The sequence below is a fragment of the Podarcis bocagei genome, assembly GCF_964188305.1.
Source record: "Podarcis bocagei genome assembly, chromosome: 13".
NCBI lineage: Eukaryota > Metazoa > Chordata > Lepidosauria > Squamata > Lacertidae > Podarcis > Podarcis bocagei.
Genome location: NC_138138.1, coordinates 32,881,112 through 32,903,842, shown reverse-complemented (window position 1 = coordinate 32,903,842; position 22,731 = coordinate 32,881,112). Strand labels below are relative to the sequence as shown.

The following is a 22,731-nucleotide window of genomic DNA, read 5'->3' as shown; positions in this document are numbered from 1 at the left end:
ACCCCAGCCACTCTGGGTGGCTTCCAACAAATTAAAACATGATAGGACATCAAACATTTAAAACATCCCTATATAGGGTTGCCTTCAAATGTCTTCTAAAAGTCAGATAGTTGTTTATTTCCTTGACATCTGATGGGAGGGTGTTGCACAGGGCAGGCGCAATTGCTGAGGGCTCTCTAAAGTCTCTTATCCGGACGGATCCTGGGCTTCGACTGCACTGCTAATTTGGAATATAGGATAATCTCCAACATTCTCATGTGTGAAGCAGAAATTGATTACTTCATCTTCCTATATAACAAACCAATAGGCAAAATACATTTGCCATGATTTCTATGTTTTCTATGATACCCATATTTATAGGCCTAGGATGTCAGCAAGCAGAATTCCCAGGTATTTCTATTGTGTTGAACAGACAAGTGTACCATTATTAACACAACAGAATGAACATCACTTTTGCCATTCCATCGACCTGTGGTTACATCATTTAACATTTGACATTACCAATGAAATTGCAATCAGACACAACCATGAGGATATGGTAGAATTTGAAGGTTAAGTGTGCATAACAGTGGGAAACCAAAAAAAGGTTCCTTGCATGGTTAGAGGCAGGAAAAGAGTAAATAAAATAATAAACAGAAAATTGGATGAAAGTCTTCTCAGATCTTCTGGGGGCTGTAAAGCTTCCAAATTCCTCCAGTTCTAGCACTTTCAAACTTCTTCCATATTATCAATTCCCATAAATTGTCATGCATTGTGAGGATGCTGCATCGGCATGTGAAATGTTGGAGGTCTCACAGGCAGGTTGCTTGTACAATGGAGTAACAGATGCATAGGTTGTTGTTTCTGTATTTCGGGGTGGTGATCGCTTGGAAATTGGAAAAAAAAATAGTTACCTACTGATATTGGCTTTTTGGCAGAAGTAATTTGGGGTCAATTGTTGTTATGGCAAGAAAAAACTGCTCACCTATCTGGAATATATTTGTAGTTTTACATAGTATTCCAGGGTTCTTGGTACATAAGTGGACCCAGAGGGGGTATGAGTGGGGCAGGCTACAATAGTTCACTTCCTTGGGTAATATCAGGCCAATGCAGAGCTTGTCTGAGGCTCACCAAGGAAGTTTTGTTAGAATAAAGTTCTTGGCACAACAGTGTAAGTCCCGCAGGCCCCTGGCGCCCCCCCAGCCAGCTTAGCCCTCCGAGTCCTGGGGCAAGTGTACTGGACAGCCTGCTACCCCTGAACAGTCCTGGGTTCAGGGGTAGGAGGCTGTCTGCTACACTTTATAAACTAGTCAAAGTCAGAATTGAATATGGTCTACTGTACCAAGACAGATAACCCCAGATTTGGCTGAGACATTTTACTCACCACTGTTTGATGGAGTCCCGTAAGTGTGGCATCTGAAGACAAATTCACAGTTAGTTTAGTCACACAGTACAACTTCAAGGATGTGTATAAGTATGTGTACTTATGTGTATTGTGTACAATTGTAACATGTATCAGCCTTTTAGGAGTGGTTCATCCCTGATCACCAGGCTCTTTCTTGAAGCTATCATTTGCTTCAAATACAGCAATGCCCACGCAGCTCCTCAAGGACCATTGCCATCACTGACACCTCCTGTCAGTCCTGCTAGTATTGAGCTTCTCCAGGAAAAGGTGTCTGAGAATCAGTCAGCACTGACATAAACATACCTCACAGGCCCCATTCACTCACCAAAGTGCCAATTTGCTTTCTCAGTTTGCTTTTCCAGAGCAGAAATACCTCTTGTTTGCTATGTCAAGACTTGTTTCTGTCCTACTCTTCAAAAGGAAGAGGCAGGGTACGTGTAGCTTCTTGGATCAATGTCTCAGCCCACACTAAGCCATACAATTCATCTGCTGTACCTTTACTCTTGTTTGCCTGGGTATCACCCAGGTCTATTCGTTAATGGGTTTGGCAGAAACAGAAAGTTTGAGTTCTTCATTCAACAGCAAGGGTCAGGAGTGGAAAGGCATGTTGGCTGGGTCTGATGAGAGTTATAATCCATCACTGTCTGGGTGGTTGTGCTATCCTGAGAATGCGTCTGACTAAGAGGTCAGGGAGGGCAACAGAAACAGTTGTATACTATAGGCCTTCAAAAATAGCTCTCTGGAAATGAGTAACACATTCAAATTCAGCGGTTCTGGTAAAGCTACATTGAGAGAAGCCTTCCAAAATGGCTATGTGGGCGTCATTGTTTGTTAAATGCGTCATGTGGGTTAGGAACCACAGTGAGAGCATTCTCTCCCACAGCCCACAACTTCTATTTATAAGCCTATTCTACCAAATAATGTATTACAATTTTTGTAGGTAAGCATGAACCAGAAGCTTCACTGAGTTAGAAATAACTGCAGAAAAATCTAGTTTCTCCTGGAGACACAAGGGTTTGCATCTGAGGTCATTGGAATGCAGCTGCATAACAAAATAAAACCACTGTACCTTCCATTAGGTTTGGAGAGTGAAAGGGTTTTTAAAAACTTAATTAAATTTGTGGTTTTCATGTTCCAGAACATAATATTTGTATCCTAAAACTAAATTCTGACTTTCACACAGAAACCTCCAAGGGATTGTATAGCAATACTAAAAAGTAACACCTGAATTCAAAGTTCTTAATCCTTCATTTTAGATATTTCAAACACATTTTACAGTCACGTGATTAGCTGAAGAGCATAACTGTCTTCCTAGTTTTTTAGCAGAAACATGTATATACTCGTTTTTAGAGCATTTCCCCACAGTCACAAAGTCTGCAAACTTAACTATTTAGACCAAAAAAGATAAAGCTGCTAAACATTCTGCAGATCCTCTGATTGTGTGCTAGACTTGTGGCATGATTCGTGATGCAACTGTGGTCTAAAGGGAGAAAAGAATTATCTTACACTGAACTTCTTCAGAGGCCAGGTTTCTGCTATTGTCCTTGACTGCAGTTTCTTCCCTAAGAAAAACAAGAGACAAATGCATTTGTGGTGCTACATATTTACTGGTTCTGTAGCAGAAAGCCTTTTCTGAGAAGGATGAGATCTGCCTTCCTTCACACAACCATGAATGATACAAAATGCAGGAGATCTGAATTTTAAAACTTGGTTTAGTCACATGAAGCTTTAAATCTGATAAGAGCAGAAGCTTCAGTATAAATGTTTAGGCAACAGCAGAAGGCTCTTGTTAGTTCATTCATGTATTTTCTTCCCCTGTACCATGTCTCTGATCTAAATCCCTCTGCTATTTGTCCAACAGTGGCAGTGGGGAGATGCAGGGACCTTGCCGGAAAACAGCTTAGGAGAAAGTGTAAAAAACAAGAAACAAAAATCCCCACACATTCTCAACAATAGGGCTGAACAAAGAACATAGTGCATGAAAAAATATTGTTTTGCTATGTTAACAATGACCTTGTTTTTGGAGTGCTTGAAATAAATTCCTGCCTTCTTTCTTTCTATGCTGCTTTGAGCATAATTTTGTGTGTGTGGAAAAGCGGCATACAAATAAAGCGAATGAAGAAATGAAAATCTTACACATAATCAAAAGGAATGTGCTCAGTGTTGACTCTGTCCTGCCTTGAAGATAGCTGACGACACAGCACTAAAACCAAAAAAGAAGAGAGGCAAAGAAGCTGTCATAAATTAGGTATTTCAAAGGCGGAATTGTCATCTGGATGTAATTTCCAAAAGGCGGTGTTTGGTGGGGGGACGTTTTTGTAAAGAAAAGAAAAGAAAAGAAAAGCTCGAAAACTTCAGGGGTGGTTTTTGGTTTTTACTTTTTGTAATATGGCAACCCTATCACAAAATTGGAAGGAGGGGGCAGTTTCATGAAGGAGGAGTGGCAGTTGAAGCCACTCCTCTAAATGCACACTCCTCTAAATGGATACAATTTCCCCTAACAGAATTCAGTTTTGTACTTTCTTTTTGCTAACATATACATGTTTGTGCACAATTTCTCCCATACCTGTGCATGTGCGTGCACACACACATATATGCACACACATAGAAAGTAAAGACATTTTTGATTGGAGACTTGCATTGCAAGTGTGTGTTTTGAAGGAAAGCTGAGTTTCAGTTCAAATGTTGTTCCTACTTGAAAAATCAACCCTTTTCGTGGTAGATTATCATTGCTTCAGGTTACCAGTACGCACCTTTCTTGACCAAAAGGTAGATCAAAAGTACCAACACCAGAATAGTAACACTCACAACTCCATATATAATTTTCTGATTTGACCCTGTCAAAAAAGAAGAGCAACCTGAATTAGATCAAAGAAGAATGAGCCCTCACACTTTACATTGTGGGTGCCCTTTGCGGGATCGCGCACGGTGCTACAGTTCCCAGGGAACATACTGGCAAACAGGGGCTGGCCTGCCTCTCAGCATTATTAATTGGAGGTTAATGTCCAGCCTCAGTAATCAAGTTTCTTGCTGGGAGTTGAGGCCAGTCCCATTTATATATATGGGGTGAAGCCGAAAGTAGCAGGCAGTTGGCTCAGGAGATTCTCCCACCCTCCCCTCCCTTTGTTTAATGTTTTCTTGTTTGCAGGTTAACTTTTTCTTACTGTTTAGTGGGTGCTGCTATGGTCTTTGATTGGTTGCTGTTGAAGGATTGGGAATAAATTTTCCTGCATTGGCAGGTTTTGTCTTCCCTATAGCAATTCGTCACAACTTTGGCGGTTATGGCCTTGGGTGGAATCCTTTAGTCTTATTTTCCCTATTGGGGGGTGATCCCAGGGTTCCCTCTTAAAGGGGTTATATAATGGGTGTCACTGGCTATACACTGAAAGGTAATCAGTGAACTACATGCGGGGATATGGGCTGGGCTCCTTGTGTACACATACATCTTGCAGTGCACCCCCATATCACATTTACCCTGATGTGCCCCAGTTCCCCTGGCGGGGGGGGGGGGGCTGGGAGGCATACACGCCCAAGGCCTAAGCCAAGGTCTTCTTACATTCGGAAGTTCAATAAAGTTGTGGCCTAATTTTAATTCCATAACACATTGTGAGAGTCTTTGTTCCTTTCCTAAGATCCTTGGGGGCTGGGGCTGTTGTGGCCTGGTCACGCAAAAAAGAGTCTTTATTTGGTTTCCCTCACAAAGCCAAAATTGGCCCCACCTAAATCAGGCTGGGATTGCCATATGTCCTGAAAATTCCAGATATGCAAGGAAATCAGATGCCTAAAAAGGCATCCTGGGGGATTTTTTGAATTTTAAGCGATGTCTGGATTTTTCTGTATGTGTGGCAACCAGGGGTTTTTTTGGGGGGGGTCTGCCCCCCCCCAAGCAGCAGAAGAAATGTCCCCCATTACGTGGGAGACCCAAAGGGTGCTTGTGTCCCCTGACTCCCCACATGCAGTAGTACCAACTGAGGAGTAGGAGGATGGTGGAAAATAAATATGACTTGGTTATCCTGACCTCATCTTCCTCCCCCCGTGTGTTTTTTGGAGGAAGGCTAGGGTGTCAGGAATTTTACTTTTTGAAATATGGCAAGCCTAAATCAGGTATTACTCTTCCCTCATGTTTTTGAATAAATAAACTATTTATCCATTTTCCTCTGTACAGTGGTACCTTGGGTTACATATGCTTCAGGTTACAGACTCCGCTAACCCAGAAATAGTACCTCGGGTTAAGAACTTTGTTCAGGATGAGAACAGAAATCGTGCTCCAGCAGCATGGCGGCAGCAGGAGGCCCATTAGCTAAAGTGATGCTTCTGGTTATGATCAGTTTCAGGTTAAAAACGGACCTCCGGAACGAATTAAGTACTTAACCTGAGGTACCACTGTATAGCCAACCGGCTTGATTGATGGCAATCATTGGTCTTTGTCAAAAATGGAGAAAAATTCAGACATTGACATCAAGAGTGCTATCAAAGTTTCTACAGTGACAAAAATATTCTATTATTGTGGTCTCAGTGTATTAATGATCTCTGACAGTAAATGATAAAAAATATATTCTTTTCATGATTGTGCTTGAGTAAATTGCATTATTTTGTTTCTGTGTTAAGATTTAAAATGGCATACTAAAACAAACAATCAAACAAATAAACAAATAAATAAGTAAATATTTTTACTCAGTAATGCTGCTTACGTACCATTGGAATATAATGTATATATTAATGTGCATCATTACAATTTGAACTAAATTGTTTCATTTGAACTAAAATTCACTGGTTATGACTAAGAGCCATTCATTTCATTGGGCCTACTCAAAGTATGACTTAGCTGGATGAAAGAACACATGTAACCTTTCATGCACTCTTTAGAAAAACATGATGTGCCAAAAGGAATGAAACGGGATGGATTTAGGCTGATCTAAGCCCCATCCCTAGAGGCTAGACACATAAATCATGAATGTTTTTGATAAGCTGTCTAATAGCAATACCTATTTTTTAATAGGCCATTAAACAGTGTTCCTGGAGAAGTGTTGTCATCTTCATGCTATTGGCCAGATTCTCCAACATTGGTTGCATAGGTGCAAAACAGCACCTATTTTCATTTAGATAAATATATGAATGTGTTCCCAGGAAGTCTGAACATGCTCTGTGGCTATGATTAACTGTTGTGGTGGGGGCATAGAAATGGACTGTGCTGAAATATGGCACGGCTGGCTAGCTGGAACTCTAAACAGAACTGTCCCACCCAGTGGCGTAGCGTGGGTTGTCAGCACCCGGGGCAAGGCAAGTAATTTGCGCCCCCTAACCCGTGGATTTGCGCCCCCTAACCCTAACCCCCAGATGTTGCGCCCGGTGCGCCCGGCCCCCCCTGCACCCCCCACGCTGCGCCACTGGTCCCACCATGCAACATTCTCTTGCAGGTCCCTTGCAGGTTCCTAGTTTGATCATTTCTACAACCTTACCTGACTGGAGAATCAGATCCTGAGCAACACTGAGGGCAGAAGTCTTCTCTTGGTTCTTTGCATCCTTCTGCTGGTAACCACAGGAATATTGGCCAGTATTCTTCGGCAATGCATTTACGATTATTCGAGCATTTTGAGATGTTGCTTTCTTGAATGAAATAGGAGCCCCATCTTTACAGAAAAAAAATCTGGTCACCATGACCTCTAATGGAGCCGTACAGAGTACTGCAATAATTTCCCCTTCAGGAACCGAAGTTGCGTTCAAGAATAAATCAGGAGCAGGAAGTTCACCTAGAGAACAAACGGAATAAATAAATAAAGAGCATAAGTGAATGCGGAGAGTAAGTGAAAATGTAGTTGCAATGGACCAAATCAGATTGCTTTATCACCATTATTTTGTCTTGCTGTATTGCTTTTTAGCACTTTTTTCATAATTGTGTCTTGTATACTGCCTCTAATTATTTCTTTATGGGGAAAGTGGCATGTCAGTGCTCTATTCTGTTTTTTTAATTTAAAGTATTTAATGCCGCCTCAATTTTCATTTAGAAATTTGGGGTTGTAAACTCTCAATTTAATTATTTAAAAGGTATAGAAGATCAATAATTAGGTGAGCAAAAATATCCAAGATAGCGACTGAGACAGCAGCCTAGTCAGAGCTCCTGTCTTCAGTTAAGCTTTTAAGTAGTTTTTAGCCATTTCCTGATTCTAATCTCACATTTTTAACATCTTAATGGCTGCCTTATCGCCTCTCCTTGTTTTTAGTTTATTGTTGTATTGTTTTACTGCTCAACCTGACTTACCCCAACAATGGACGCCCGATGAAGCCTGCCTCTGTGACTGACCTGCAGTTTTGTCTACTGGCTAAAATTTTGGACTAACACATTGCTGCAAAGACTCAACTCCAGCTTGGTAGAACTCTGCTAACTTTACTGGAATGGCTGCCAGAAGGGAAAAAAGGCAGGAATAGCCCAAACAGCATAATTGGGACTCACAAATCCTCTAAAGCAGAGAAGCAGCTGAAAATTGACACCTTCATCCCCAGATTGGAAACCAAACAAATAATAAGTAACAATGTCATGGGAACCCCCTCCCTTTCAGGGAGGCAATGAGATAATCTGACGCAGAGGTTAGGAACAAGAGGGGTTCCCCTTATCCCAAATGCTGGCCCACCCATCTCTTTAGAACAAGACAGTGGAGGAGCTTGTTTTAAACAGATTTCTAACATACACCCCTACCACGAAATTTGCATAATGTCTGCAGAAACCATGGTCTTAGTTCTTCAAAGACTGAGTGAAATTCAATTATTTTTGAAATAATTATTTTTGAAATTATTTTTGAAATTATTTTTGAAATTTGAAACCAAATTATTTAATACAGAGCAAAATCTGGACACGTTCTCTCCCTCCACAAACACTCAAATGGTTAAAAGGATGACAAGGCACAGCTGCATCATCGATCTAACAACCTGAGTCCTGGATGTAACAAGATCTTGCCAAGTCCTTCAAAAGAATCAAATAATGCTTGAGATTCACCACAATGTGCACAGATGAATGAATGGCAGGTCAATCATGACGTCCCTATCCCAGCTTCTGAACTGCCACTATCAAAATGTAGATCTGGAAAAATTCCACTTTCTGCCCAGCATAAGAAATACCATACATGACTTTTAGCAAACCAGCCCTCATCCCGACATATTTAGATGAAAAACATCTTACGGCAGACTCACTCCCGATAAGGGTCTTCAAGGTCGAAACAGTGAGACAGCTGATCTCTGGCAGAGAATCAAAGCCAATGTTGAAAAGTGAAACTAAATTAAATAACAGAAATGCCAGTTGCACGAAGGGGGAGAATAAAACCCTGAGTTTAGATCTACAAGAGCTGAAGAGGAGATTAGTAAGCATAAAGTCTGAAATTTCAACTCTAGATGTAAGGACACTGGAACTGTAAACACAACATTTAAATATGACCAATAGCTCCCCATCATGAAGAAGGCCATATGTGCATCTGACTGATCTCTTCCCAGGTGACAGAGATGAAGAGGGGGACTCTGACAACCCTGACACTCCCATGTTAATAACCTTCAAGGAACCCCATGTCGCCGACAGACAGTTGAAACCATACAATAGTACCCAGGCTACACACGGACTTTTGCCTAATGCCTCCAAAACTCACAATCCAACTGGTGCCCAGATACTCACCGTTAAACAGGAGGACCAGTTTCCCCACTACCTCTCTGGCAGAACAGGACAAATGAGGTCCCTGCTCAGGAAGTTGGCTCTTTGCTAGTCAAAGATCCCCACTTTGCAGCACATGCCTCCCTAATACTTCCAAAGGCACAGAAGGAACTAATAGCCCCCCAACCATCCCATGAGGGAAAGAGGGACTGACAGCCAACAGGCCAGCATAAGGTCACCCTCCAAACCTGGAATGTAGCCAGATGGGCTGCATCTATCAGGGGTACTTGCTTCACTGATTTTCTATCACAACATCACATCATCTTGATTCAGGAAACCTGGGCCAGGGATGACATATCATTAAATGGATATAATTCCTTTACAACCGGAGCTGAACCAGGGAAGAGGCTTGGCAGAGCAAAAGGGGGGTTGGGGACCCTTATCTCTACCAACATTGGCTCTACACCAAGGCCCCTCCCCTCCCTTAAGACACTTGCCATGGCTACTATGCTCCACCTCAATGAGAAGGCTCTACTATTTATAAATGCCTACATGCCCCCAATGTGCCAGAAATCTGATATCAGAACCCAATGGAGTGAGCTGGAAGGATACGTTGCAGACCTCATCCTACAGAACCCTAATGCAGCTCTCTTCTGGAACATCATAAGGCTCTCCCAACCTAACAAACCATTAGTGGCAGAATCCTATATCCCGTCAAGGATTAGGGAGACATGTTTTCAGGAACTCTACAGGGATAGAGCTGATGGGTAAGGCCAAATTCCCGAAAGCATAGCGAACCTCCCAAAGTAGGCCCCAGTAACAACAGGAATTGAGTGGCGGCGGCACGGCAGCAGCAGGAGGCCCCATTAGCTGAAGTGGTACCTCAGGTTAAGAACAGTTTCAGGTTAAGAACGGACCTCCAGAACGAATTACGTTCTTAACCAGAGGTACCACTGTATTACATAGACATACGGGCCAGGTTTATCCTGCCTATCCTGAAAAAATCCTCAGGACGTACAGAACAACTTAACATCTCCCTACTACTCCAGGATGAAAACCCAGATGTCACATACTCAGTAGCTAGATTTTGCGCTGCCATGATGGATATTCACCGAAGGATGGTTTGTGTCACAAACCAGTCCTAAACTGACGGCCCATATTGCAAGACCTGTCTTCCCTTAAGTTTTGCTTCTTACAGTTGTTTAAACTGCATGTTTTTATTTCTTTTTTTCTTAGCTTTTATCTGTTTTAATTATCAGTCTTTATTCATCCATTATCAGTGTTTAATCTAATATTTTATTCACATGTTTTATCCTATGCTTGTTTCTTTGTCCTTATTTGCTCTAACAATTATCTGTTTAAATCCTAACCACTATTTTATTATATGTTTTTCTTATGCTGGTCTGTGGCCGTAATAAAGTTCATTCGTTCATTCATTCATTCAAGAGCATAAATGAATCCAGAGAGTAAGTGAAAATGTAATTGCTATGGAGGGTGAACATTTGAATAATCATGTAGAATTAGATTGTTTTATCACCATTAGTTTTGTATTACTGTACTGCTTTTTAGCACAATTTTTCATAATTATTTATTGTATATTGCTTTAAATTATTTCTTGGGGGGGAACTGGCATACAAGTGTTCTACTCTGTTTTATTTATTTAAATTTATTTATTTATTTATTTTATTTATTTATTTAAAGCATCTTAACACACCTCAATTTTTATTTAGAAATCTGGGGTTGTAGACTCTCAAATTAATTGTTAAAAGGGTATGGAAGATGAATACTTAGGTAAGCAAAATATATCTTATGAGGCAATCCTATGTCAAGTTTCCAATAGGATGATATTTTTAAGGATAAAACAACTCTCTAGCTCCAGCCCACATGAGCTGCTTAAATGAGGATGGGAGGCCCTTCAGAGAGTGGTTTTGCTCTCTCAAGCCCCTCCTGGCCTCATTTAAAAGCAGGCAGTGCAGGATGTGAGAGAAAGTCAGAATAGCTTTAGTAAATGGTCAGAATGTGAGGGAAGGAGGGTTCAGCCAAGCTGAAAGGGGGGGGGGGAGGTTTGGGCAAGATATGAGGGGATAGGCAAGGGGGTGAGTGAGGGGTAAATGGAGGAGGGGTTAGCCAGGTCAGTGGCGTAGCGTGGGGGGTGCAAGGGGTGCAAGCCGCACCGGGCGCAACATCTGGGGGGGCGCGCTCGCTGCCTCCGGAGTCGCCGGAGAGCCTCGGGCGCAGGCTGTAGCAGAGCCGCGTGTCTCGCGGCGCCCGGCTAAAGGCGCCCGGCAGGCAGCGGCTCTCAGCACTCGCCGCGGAGGACGCGCCAGGCAGCCCCTCCTCACAGCCCCGCCTCCGCCGCTGCTGCTGCAGCTGCTGGGCCGTTGCATTTTCCTCGCCTCTCTGCCCCCCTCCTCCTCCGGGCAAGCGGCGTCGTTTGGGCAGCAGCGCCAGCGGCAACTCGCAGGTTAGGGGTTAGGGGGGGCGCAAATTACGTGCCTTGCCCCGGGTTAGGGGGCGCAAATTACTTGCGTTGCCCCGGGTGCTGACAACTCACGCTACGCCGCTGAGCCAGGTGGAGGGGATGGAGGGCTGGAGGGATTGGTGAGCTGAGAAAGTGTGGGTGGCAGCCTCTAGTACATCCCATATTTTCCAAAAGCTTGATGATGAAACAAAACAGCCCTGACTTTCTTTGATAAGGAACATTTAGCATTAAACATGTGGTTCGAGTAGAGGAAGAAACACACACCATTCTCTGCAATCCTGCACACACTAGCACACACAGTCTTGCACAGTCCCAAACTCACCTGTAGAAGTGCAAAGCTCTGAATCTTTGTCATCACCCAAACACCAGTGATTTGCTAGGAGAGCACCTGCAATAACATCCATGCAATATGTTTATAATATATTTTAACAAGTAAACACAAGGGCAGAGCAGTATTTTAATAATTCTCCAGACCTGCTATTTTGGCTGCAGCCTCTTTGGAGTGGCTTTAGTGTATTCTAGCAAACCCTGGTAGTTTCCAATTATGAAAATAATACACATATAAATGAGAGTCAATGTAATGGCATATAATTGCCAAGTTTCCTCTATGTCAGAGCACCTCCTATTCTGCTGCAGGTTTTTTTCTGGGTGCAAAAGGGTGCATGGGGTTGAAAGAGATTAAACAAGCATGTGCGAATGCAGAGCTGAGGAGAAACCAATAAAATTCGCCCTTTCCCATGTGTTTCACACTGTTCCCTCTACTAGCACTTCTTTAATTTGTACATTTACATTGTGTTGTGCAACCCAGTCATTCCTAAACCAAAGTCCTTTATTCTCTTGCAGATAGTACTAGAAGATGAAGAAGAAGAAGAAGAAGAAGAAGAAGAAGAAGAAGAAGAAGAAGAAGAAGAAGTTGGATGTTTTCATGAAATGTCCTCCACAAGCTGAAGAAGAAGGCCTTATTTCAGTTTATTTTTTAAAATGTCTGTTGAAAACAGCTTGGCTTTTCTGCAGTCCTCAAGGGGGGGGTGTCAAACTTTACGATCACCCACTCCTGCCCTGCTGTCCACCACCACCAATCACGCTGATCCCCCTCTCACACAGGGACATGTTCCCTCACATGCTCCAGAATTTCCCTGATAAAACATGCCAGTTTCACCATCTCAGCTAAGTCCATTAATTTTAACAACCACTCTTCCATTCTTGGTAATGATGAGTAATTCCATCTTTGACACAAACACACACATTCCTAGGAAAGCTCTGATGGGAATTATGGGGTTTACTTTCCCCAGATCAAGTTGCCCTCCCAGTTTCCCAAACTTACAGAGAACCCAGAAGAGATTCATGAGGGCAGGGCAGGAGTTGGCTTCCCAGTCTGATGTTTGTTCCCACCTCTGACTCTCAGCTCCTTCTACTTCTCTCACAGATGAGACGGAAATCATCACGACTTTTGCAGCATGTATGCTTCTATCCCCTCCCCTGGGGAACACCCCCACATGTGGCTGCAGATACGATTCAAGGATGTATAATTTTACACCATTCCTTCTGGTGAACTATTCAACATATCTGTGATCCTCAGGCACATTCAAGATAATATTTGATGGTCAGAAAGGCAGCTTTTCATCTGTTATCCTATTTTCCCTCATCAGAAGATGCTGTGAAAATGAGTAGATTAGTTTACATGATAGAGAGAAGATTCAGACATTAATTGTGGTGAAAATTTTGTTATTGGGAAATAAATAGGAAATCCCCCCCTCTTCGAGAACAGTATTCCCTCAAGATAAAGTGAATGGGGTTGCATACCAGCAGTCCATGCCCAAGATAGATCTAGAGCAGTGGTGTCCAAACTTTTTTCAAAAAGGGCCAGATTTGATGAAGTGAAGGGCCGTGAGGACCAACCAAAGGGCCAACCATAGTTGTTGACCTTTTTAGGATTGAAGTTATTGGGCTTTTTTTAGGATTGAAGTTGTTGAGGTTTTTTTAATGATTTTACCCCACAGGGGCTGGATTAAACCAACCGGTGGGCCAGATTAGGGCCCCGAAACAGACTTTGGACATGCCTAAGCTAAAGAATGTACACACCCATGCACACAAACCACCCCCAAGGTAGCATGGCCTATAAAGAAGGGAGAGTGCCTGGGCTGCATTGTGAGACCTGGTGGGCCACTTTTATGCCACAGGGCCTTGATCCCTAGTCCAGCAGTTTCTGATGTTGGAGTGGAACGAGCAACCGTTTTGTGAGGCAACTGATCCTGGTCCTTCCTGCTGTCTGGCTACAAGTTTCATCTTATTATGTTATATCTCAGGTGTGAAGGATTCAGCCATTCTATTAGTATCCCCATGGAAAGGGGCTCCAGCTTCCTTGGAGATGTGGAAGTGATAATTTCTGTGAGCCTTTAGACTGGTTTAGGAAGATTATTTCTCTGCCTCGAAGAACTGCAACAATTTCCGAATTAATCTGAGAGAAGCTCATCAAAATTTACTCATATCAAATTATTGTTCCATTGTTGTGTTTCCTCCCCCCCCCCCCCAGACTTTTCTTTATGGAAATTCAGTATAAAGAATCTCATGACAGGAAAAGAATACAATATTTTTTGAGGGGGGGGGATTGGCTCTTTATATGACAGAGTCTCCAGGTAACTCAAATATCTAGTGGGTGGATTGTTTCTTTTGGTCAAAGCACTATGGCAAGATCTGTTAGATCAGAAGTTTTCGATGCAATGGTTCTTTTGTTAAGCCAGCTGATTCCCGACTCATCTGGGCTCAGCCAGCATTAAGTCCCCAACCCTGGCTCAGTCAAAGGTGCAACTTGCTCAACCCAGTTCAACCAGGGCTCTGCCTGCTGAACGAAAGCTAGCTGAGACAAGGCTGCTGTAACTTCCTAAAATGAGCATCCCGGCGGCATGACATGAGCAAGACCAAGAAGGGAGAGCTTAGGCTGGATCCTAAACCCATTCAGCTAGATCATGTGACCTGTCAATCTGGCATAAGCACGCTTTTAATGGGTTGTTTTCGTCTGGCAGGCTTAAGTAGAGCAGCAGCTCTGCTTCTAAAATGAGCCTTGAATCTGGTAAAACTTCATGCCGCTTTAACTTTGGTTTGCTTTACTATAACTTTTTGTGCAAAGGTTTGCTTCCTAATATGATACCCACTTCTACAGATACAGGAACCTCATGAGAGGCAATGGTGTACTTGGAAAAACAGAACTGCAAAAATTAAACATAGCCATTAAGCCAAACTATTAGAAATACATTCATAAAAACCTCAAAGGAAGGAAGTGTATTCATCAAAATAGATGTTAGGCTGAACCAGTGTAGTAAAAGAGTCTACAATAAATCTAAGTGCTATTTTGGGGCTTCACTGCTTTTCCTTTTCCTCCTTTTAATGCTCTTTTAATATTTTAGCTTAATATTTCAAGTTAACCTTTCACAGCTGTAACAACAACAGCCTTTCTCATGAGAGAGTCCATGTCAGCAAACATCACTAGAACAACAGAATATTCTGAAAGTGATCAAAACATTTAATAAACATTATCGTATCAAAGTCCCACCTCCCTGTCACTGATATGCAAACTAGAGGGCCCATCACCCTGTTTAGCAAGCATCTGAAGTGGCCCTGTCCATGTGCCAACATACTGCATAGAGTGAGCCTGGGAAAGCTGTGGCCTTTGAGATGCTGGTGGACTCTATCGCCCCTCTGCCTCAGCCAGCATGTCTTATGGCAAAGGAAAATGGGAGTTGTAGTCCAATAGCATCTGGATGACCACAGCTTGATACAGAATCTGGGGTCAATCCACAATCCTGGGACACTTCCCAGCTTGCACTTCTTTCCTCAGAAACAGGCACTGCTCATGCAACGTACATGACAGGATTAATGACTTCAAGTCTTCCAAGTAAACGGAGGCTGGATGGTGTTCCTTTGGGGAGGAGACCTATGAAATTGCTTTTCGTTTGGACTTAACTACCTCAGCAGCACAGAGATGAGGGGGTGCAAAGCAAGGCATGACAGAGAAAGTACTATGGACAGGGTTCCTTGCAGGATTCAGCTTGGGGACTCTATTAAAGCAGAGCTGTTTTTTCAGCAGTCATGTTAAGACTGAGCCTTAAATGGAAACTTCCCTGTGGCTATTTTGGCCTTCTGTGAGATGGACCAGTTCCCTTAAATGGACTTTAATGAACATTGACTCTGACAGTGAAGGAGGCTGATCCCCTCAGCATCCTAGAAGAGCAGCACAACCTCAACTGGTTGGATAGATACCAGCACAATGCAATCTACTTCTGCAAGTGCTTCTGATTTGGTATGTACATCTGGGACAGTTTGTTTGGACAATTTGCTCTCCCACCTGGAATCCCTGGTCATAAGATAGTATACAGCATAACAGTGCTTTCACAGTGTTTCACCCATTTTAAAATCTTTGGCTGCTCATTCCCACTTATTTGTGGCTTGGGAGGACTGAGGTGTGTAATAAGAATGCCTTTGTGGATGAGAACTATTGAGGAGCTGGGAGGGAAGTTGCCAGAGGCTGGATTGGTTTTACACTGGTGTGGGGAGCCTCCAGTCCATAGGCACACCAAGGCCCATCACGTCTCCTCCTTTGGCTGACCAAATTATGGAAGCCCAGTCCACCCATCCTACACCTGACATCCTCAGCTTGTTTCTGATTTTAACCTTTTAATATGGTTCTTATTATATGGTTTTATGTACAATTGTTGTAAACCACTCTGATATTTTTGTATGAATATCAGTATACAAATAATTTTCTAAATAACTAAAGCCAGGCCTTCAATGGAACAATTGGGAGCTTCACGTGGGCCCCCAGTTGTCCCTTTGCTGGAGCAAAGCATGCCTTGCTCAAGGAGAGGGGAGAAGCTTCTCCTTTCCAGTGTAGCTCTTTGAAGCCATGTTGTGATGTTCCTTTGAGTCCTTAGTTTTGGAAATAAAAAAGAGTGTCATGAAGTGGCTTGCAAAACACAGGGCTGCCAACCCCCCCCCCTTCTTGCTTTGTAGTTCCCATGTTTTGATAACGTCTGAAGGGATTTTAACTGAATTATGTCATGTGATGGACAGGTGGGTTACCCGGTCCATCTGTCAAAGTTGGCTAATGGGGTTGGACCCCAAAAGGTTCCCCACCATGGTCTTCCAGTTGAGGGTCCCCATATAATTGTATTTCTATCTGTGTATCTTTTTCTCTACTCCTTTACATGAGCCAGTGTGGTGCAGTGGTTAAGAGTGGTGGACTCGTAATCTGGGGAACCGGGTTCACGTCTCCGCTTCTCCACATGCAGCTGCTGGGTGACCTTGGGCTAGTCACACTTCTTTGAAGTCTCTCAGCCCCACTCACCTCACAGAGTGTTTGTTGTGGGGGAGGAAGGGAAAGGAGAATGTTAGCCGCTTTGAGACTCCTTCGGGTAGTGATAAAGCGGGATATCAAATCCAAACTCTTCTTCTTCTTCTTCTTTCTAAACATAGCACACACTGGTTGGCTAACATATTATAGAAATACGGCACAGTTCAAAGCAACACAATAGCGAAACAATTTATTTGGCAGAAATACAAATAATATTTTAAAACATAGGCATGTTAAAATAAGCAGCAGATAATATAAATCCCAGCAGATAAAAGGCTATACATTGATGTCCATTAATTAATACTATGTAGACACCTTTGCTGTATTATTTTCAGTACCTGCTATAAAAACGTATGGAACCCATGCCATTTATTGGAACCTTAAAGGTCAAAACCAGTACTTGAACTCAGCTTAGCAAAATACTGAAAACATTATTGTAAGTGAATAGATGGATGAGGTTAGGAGGATAGACAAAGAACAGTCTGGAGGCATTTTTCTTTCTTCCAGTGGGATTACCTAGTTTCTATGTCCGACCAAGGAGCAATTACATTTTTCCATGAAATAGGTCATGATTGGCGCTGAGACCAGGAGAAGAAGCACCAATGAGGAGCGGAGAATCCAAATATAGGGAGATATTGTCTGACCTGGATTGAATAGGGGAAAAAAAGGTTTTTGTGTCTATTCAGATATGACCAGATACAGATAGATAAATCAGCAGATAGATGTTAACAAGTTCCCTATGGTTGGATGCTTGTTGGAAGAATGTACAAGTGTATCATAACACTTTTCCTACTCTGATTATATACTCCTATTGATTCTCTCAAATAGGAACATGTTGGCAGCATAGAATGACTGACATAGCAGCTAAACAAAAGTTTGGTTTAGAGATTCACCTGAACCTAGCTTTGTGGTTCAACCTCTTCCACTTAATCTTAATTTGTAGTCAAGGATGGTCCTATTGTTAGCAAAAACCTGGGTTGAGATGACATGGTAAGGAAAATGTTGGCATAGCTGTTTTGCTATGCAGTACTAAAAGGGCATAAGGATTAATGCAACTATTCACACAGCTCAAAATATTTTCATGCCTACAGTGGAAAATTGAGAGGAGTGAATAAAGTACCCCAGCTCATGGAATAATGATGTACCTATCATTTACCTACCTCCCTGGAATAGGGAAAACTGCTTACATCTATGCTGATCATTTATAAATTCTGTGCCATCAGATGCCATCAAGGCACTCAGGAGGAACTCACTCCCCTTGATCTACAGAAACAATCATCGATACATTTTCCATGATCTATTTGTTCAGAGTTGAGTGTCAAACCTTAAGCAACCAAAATGGCACCTTACACACTCAAGGCATGTGCTAGTTGTATGTAAACAAATGAAAAACATTTCTAAAAACACTGTAAGGTTTGAACAAAAAAATTCCTTCCAGTAGCACCTTAAAGACCAACTAAGTTAGTTCTTGGTATGAGCTTTCGTGTGCATGCACACTTCTTCAGATACACTGAAACAGAAGTTGCCAGATCCTTCTATATAGTGAGAAGGTGGGGAGGGGTATTACTCAGAAGGGTGGTGGGAATGGGTGATTGGCAGATAGCTGTGATGAGCCTGTTGACGACTCTTAACAACTGCAATAGGTCTTACAGGAAAAAGCAAGGGTTGAGAAGGTGAAAAATGGCTTTGTCATGTATAATGAGACTCTTTAAGGTGCTACTGGAAGGATTTTTTTTGTTTTGACTATGGTAGACAAACATGGCTACCTATCTGTAACTGTAAGGTTTGAACACTGTAATCTCAAAAGCAGACCAGGGAGGTCTGAACATGTTCTGTGGCTATGAAATACTGATAAATTATTGTGGTGGCGGGATAGAAACCAAATGGATGGAGAATGAAATGGACTATGCTAGAATATGGCACGGCTGGCTTGCTGGAACCCTAAACAGGACTATCCCACCATGCAACATTCCCTTGCAGGTCCCTGACAATCTTACCTGACTGGACAATCAGATTCTGAGCAACACTGAGGGCAGATGTCTTCACTTGGTTCTTTGAATCCTTCTGCTGGTAACCACAAGAATAATGTCCAGCATTCTTCAGCGATGCATAGACTATGTATTGAGTAATTTGACATATTGCTTTCTTGACTGAAACAAGAGCCCCATCTTTACAGAAGAAAAATCCAGTCACCACAACCTCTGATGGAGCGAAACATAGTGCTGTGATAGTTTCCCCTTCAGGAACCAAAGTTGCGTTCAAGAGTAAATCAGGAGCAGGAAGTTCACCTAGAGAATGAACAAACGGAAGAAATAAAGAAAAAGCATAAATGAATGCAGGGACTAGGTGAAAATGCAGTTGCAATGGAGCGTGAACATTTGAGTAATCAATCGGCATTAGATTGCTTTATTACCATTATTTTGTTTATTGTATTGTTTTTTAGCACTGGTTTTTTTCCATAATTGTTTGTTGTATACTACCTTTAATTATTTCTTTCTGGGGAAAGTGTTAAGCAAGTGTTCTACTCTATTTTATCCATTTAAAGCATTTTAATGCCACCTCAATTTTTATTTAGAAATTTGGGCTTATAGACTCTCAATTTAATTCTTAAAAAGTTATAGAAGATTAATAGTTAGGTGAGCAAAAAGATCCTATGGGGCAATCCTATGTCAAGGACTTTTGCAGAATGCATGTTTCTATCCCCTTCCTCTAGGGCACACCCTCAAATTTGGCTGCAGCTACGACTCAAAAATGTATAATTTTTACACCATTCCTTCTGATGAACTATTCAATGTATCTCTGACCCTCAGGCACATTTACTTAGAGAATATTTGATTGTCAGAAAGGCAGCTTTTCATCCGTTATCCCATTTAACACCCACCAGAAACCCCTCTGAAAATTAGTAGCTTAGTTCACATGATAGAGAGAAGATTCAGACATTAATCATGGTTGGAAATTCCTTATAAGGATATAAGTAGGAAACATTTTTCCAGCATAAAATGAGTGGGGCTGCAAACAAGCAGCTAATGCCTAAGAGGGAGCTAAAGCATGTACACTCCCATGCACACAAACCAGCCCCCATGTAGCCTGACCACCCCCAAGGCCTATAAAGACTGCATTGAGAGACCTCATGGGCCAGGTATATGCCACAGGTTCTCGATCCCTATTCTAGTGATTATATACTTCTATTGATTCTCTCAAATAATATCAATCAATCAATTTCTATGATCTATCTTGTGGCTGGTTTCTTTTAATCATTCTTTGCCCAGGCAGGCACATTATGTGACCCATGAGAGCAGCAAAATAATCAGACCGCACATTGATGATGGGATAAAATCAGGCCAAATCTTTTTTGACAGCAGCAGGCAGGGCAAGGGTTTGCATGGCATTGGGTCGCAGGATCAGTTCACCATTCCACAATTCCCATGTAGATGGAATGGATCCGCTGGGTTTGGATCTCTCCTGACCTATACGACAGGAGTCGGCAGGTGTTGAATCTTGCAGTGGTGCAAGCCAAGCATGCAAGGTCTCACTGGGGGACCAGGGTGCAGATTCCAACCAGGCAGATACTGAAACGATGCTTGGGGTTGCCATGGTCAGTCCTGTCCTCTTATGGGGCCCACCTCTATACTCTCAAAGAAAAATGACTGTGAGCTCCAGGGGAAGGAGACTTATGTAAGCTTCCTCCCCACCCCCTCTTCAGCAAGGGTTCATGGGGCAGCTTTTTCCCATGAGCCCATCACACAGAGAAAAGATACTGACCGAAACCTTGCCCAGTATTTTGCTGCAATCTATGGTCCACAGTCCCGCTGGGCAAAGGCGTCCCATGCTTATTGGGCACGGAATGGGGCATAAAGTGATATGGTGAAAAGCATGCACAAATAGCAGGAAAACCAGTAAAGAGTGATGCATTTCCCTGACTCTCTGTATAGCCAACTGGCTCTTGATTGATGGCAATCATTTGTCTTTGCAAAAAAGGAGAGAAATTTAGACATTGACATCAAGAGTGCTATCAAACTTTCCACAGTGGCAAAAAGATTCTATAAATGTGGCATTAGGGTATTAATGATCTCTGATGGGAAATGAGAATTTTCTTTCTTTCTTTTCGTGATTGTGTTTGAGTATAGATTGCATTATTTTGTCTTTCTGTTAAGATTTAAAATGGCATACTAAAACAAACAATAAGATAAATAAATATTATTACTCATTGATGCTGCTTACTTACCATTGGAAGGACAATTACCTGGGCAGGAAAAAACAGGGACAATATCAGAAAAGCATGGCTCATCAACACATCAAGAAACACAAAGCTCTCATAAATGTGCTCTTATCAAGGCAGAGGTGCCAAACCGAACTGTGGATCAGAACACAACTCCAGATTGAATCACAAACTTCTCTGGATTTTTTAAAGTGGTTTTACCACAAAGGGACCCACTTTATATGTATTTTAATATAACATGTGTATTTTATTTGGAAATTCATTGAAAAGCACTGATAAGATGCATATTTTGAGGAATGCATACAAAATGTGTACATTAATGCAGTGTTTTTCAACCACTGTTCCGCGGCACACTAGTGTGCCGCGAGATGTTGCCTGGTGTGCCGTGGGAAAAATGGAAAAATTCAAAAGATTTTAAAATAAAGTATTTTATAATTTTTCACATTTCTGTTTACTTACTATTTCATAATAAAGTAATTATAAAATACTTTCTTTGTGTTTATTTGATTCCTATTCAAGAGAATTACTTTATACCGTATTTTGCGCCCCATAAGACGCTCCGGCCCATAAGACGCACCTAGTTTTTTTGGGGGAAAATAAAGGAAAAAAATTATTTTCCCCCCAGGCGCGGGGCTGGGGCAGCCCGAGCTTCCCCCGACCCCAGCCCCCAAACAGGCAGCTCTCTGCAAGCCGTGGGAGCCCAGCGGTGGTTCCCGCTGCTTGAGGAGAGATCCGCGAAGCCTGCACGTGCTGGGATCAGCGCTTGCAGGCTTCGGGATGCCTGCAACTCTCCCCAAGCAGTGGGAACGTTCCCGCTGCTTGGGGAGAGATCCGCGAAGCCTGCGCGTGCTGGGATCAGCGCGCGCAGGCTTCGGGATGCCTGCAACTCTCCCCAAGCAGTGGGAACGTTCCCGCTGCTTGGGGAGAGATCCGCGAAGCCTGCGCGTGCTGGGATCAGCGCGCGCAGGCTTCGGGATGCCTGCAACTCTCCCCAAGCAGTGGGAACGTTCCCGCTGCTTGGGGAGAGATCCGCGAAGCCTGCGCGTGCTGGGATCAGCGCGCGCAGGCTTCGGGATGCCTGCAACTCTCCCCAAGCAGTGGGAACGTTCCCGCTGCTTGGGGAGAGATCCGCGAAGCCTGCGCGTGCTGGGATCAGCGCACGCAGGCTTCGGGATGCCTGCAACTCTCCCCAAGCAGTGGGAACGTTCCCGCTGCTTGGGGAGAGATCCGCGAAGCCTGCACGTGCTGGGATCAGCGCTTGCAGGCTTCGGGATGCCTGCAACTCTCCCCAAGCAGTGGGAACGTTCCCGCTGCTTGGGGAGAGATCCGCGAAGCCTGCACGTGCTGGGATCAGCGCTTGCAGGCTTCGGGATGCCGGCAACTCTCCCCAAGCAGTGGGAACGTTCCCGCTGCTTGGGGAGAGATCCGCGAAGCCTGCGCGTGCTGGGATCAGCGCGCGCAGGCTTCGGGATGCCTGCAACTCTCCCCAAGCAGTGGGAACGTTCCCGCTGCTTGGGGAGAGATCCGTGAAGCCTGCGCGTGCTGGGATCAGCGCGCGCAGGCTTCGGGATGCCTGCAACTCTCCCCAAGCAGTGGGAACGTTCCCGCTGCTTGGGGAGAGATCCGCGAAGCCTGCGCGTGCTGGGATCAGCGCGCGCAGGCTTCG

At 43.2% G+C, this 22,731-nt stretch overlaps 1 protein-coding gene across 5 annotated transcripts in view; it reads right to left on the bottom strand.

Moving 5' to 3' along the window:
- Window positions 1-14: 14 nt before the first annotated feature.
- Window positions 15-22,731, bottom strand: part of LOC308570484 (uncharacterized protein) — a 65,065-nt gene continuing 42,348 nt past the window's right edge. For 3 of the 5 annotated variants that reach the window (XM_081165365.1, XM_081165364.1, XM_081165368.1), the window contains 7 exons: window positions 21,072-21,089; window positions 18,844-19,134; window positions 4,138-4,221; window positions 3,521-3,587; window positions 2,891-2,946; window positions 1,364-1,395; window positions 15-865 (listed from right to left, as the gene is read on the bottom strand). In XM_081165365.1, the coding sequence (XP_081021491.1) occupies window positions 728-865; window positions 1,364-1,395; window positions 2,891-2,946; window positions 3,521-3,587; window positions 4,138-4,221; window positions 18,844-19,134; window positions 21,072-21,089 (686 nt within the window). In that variant the 3' untranslated portion in view covers window positions 15-727. Of the gene's footprint in view, window positions 866-1,363; window positions 1,396-2,890; window positions 2,947-3,520; window positions 3,588-4,137; window positions 4,222-17,039; window positions 17,491-18,843; window positions 19,135-21,071; window positions 21,090-22,731 lie in introns of those variants that run through there. The other 2 variants (XM_081165366.1, XM_081165367.1) reach the window with 2 other exon arrangements.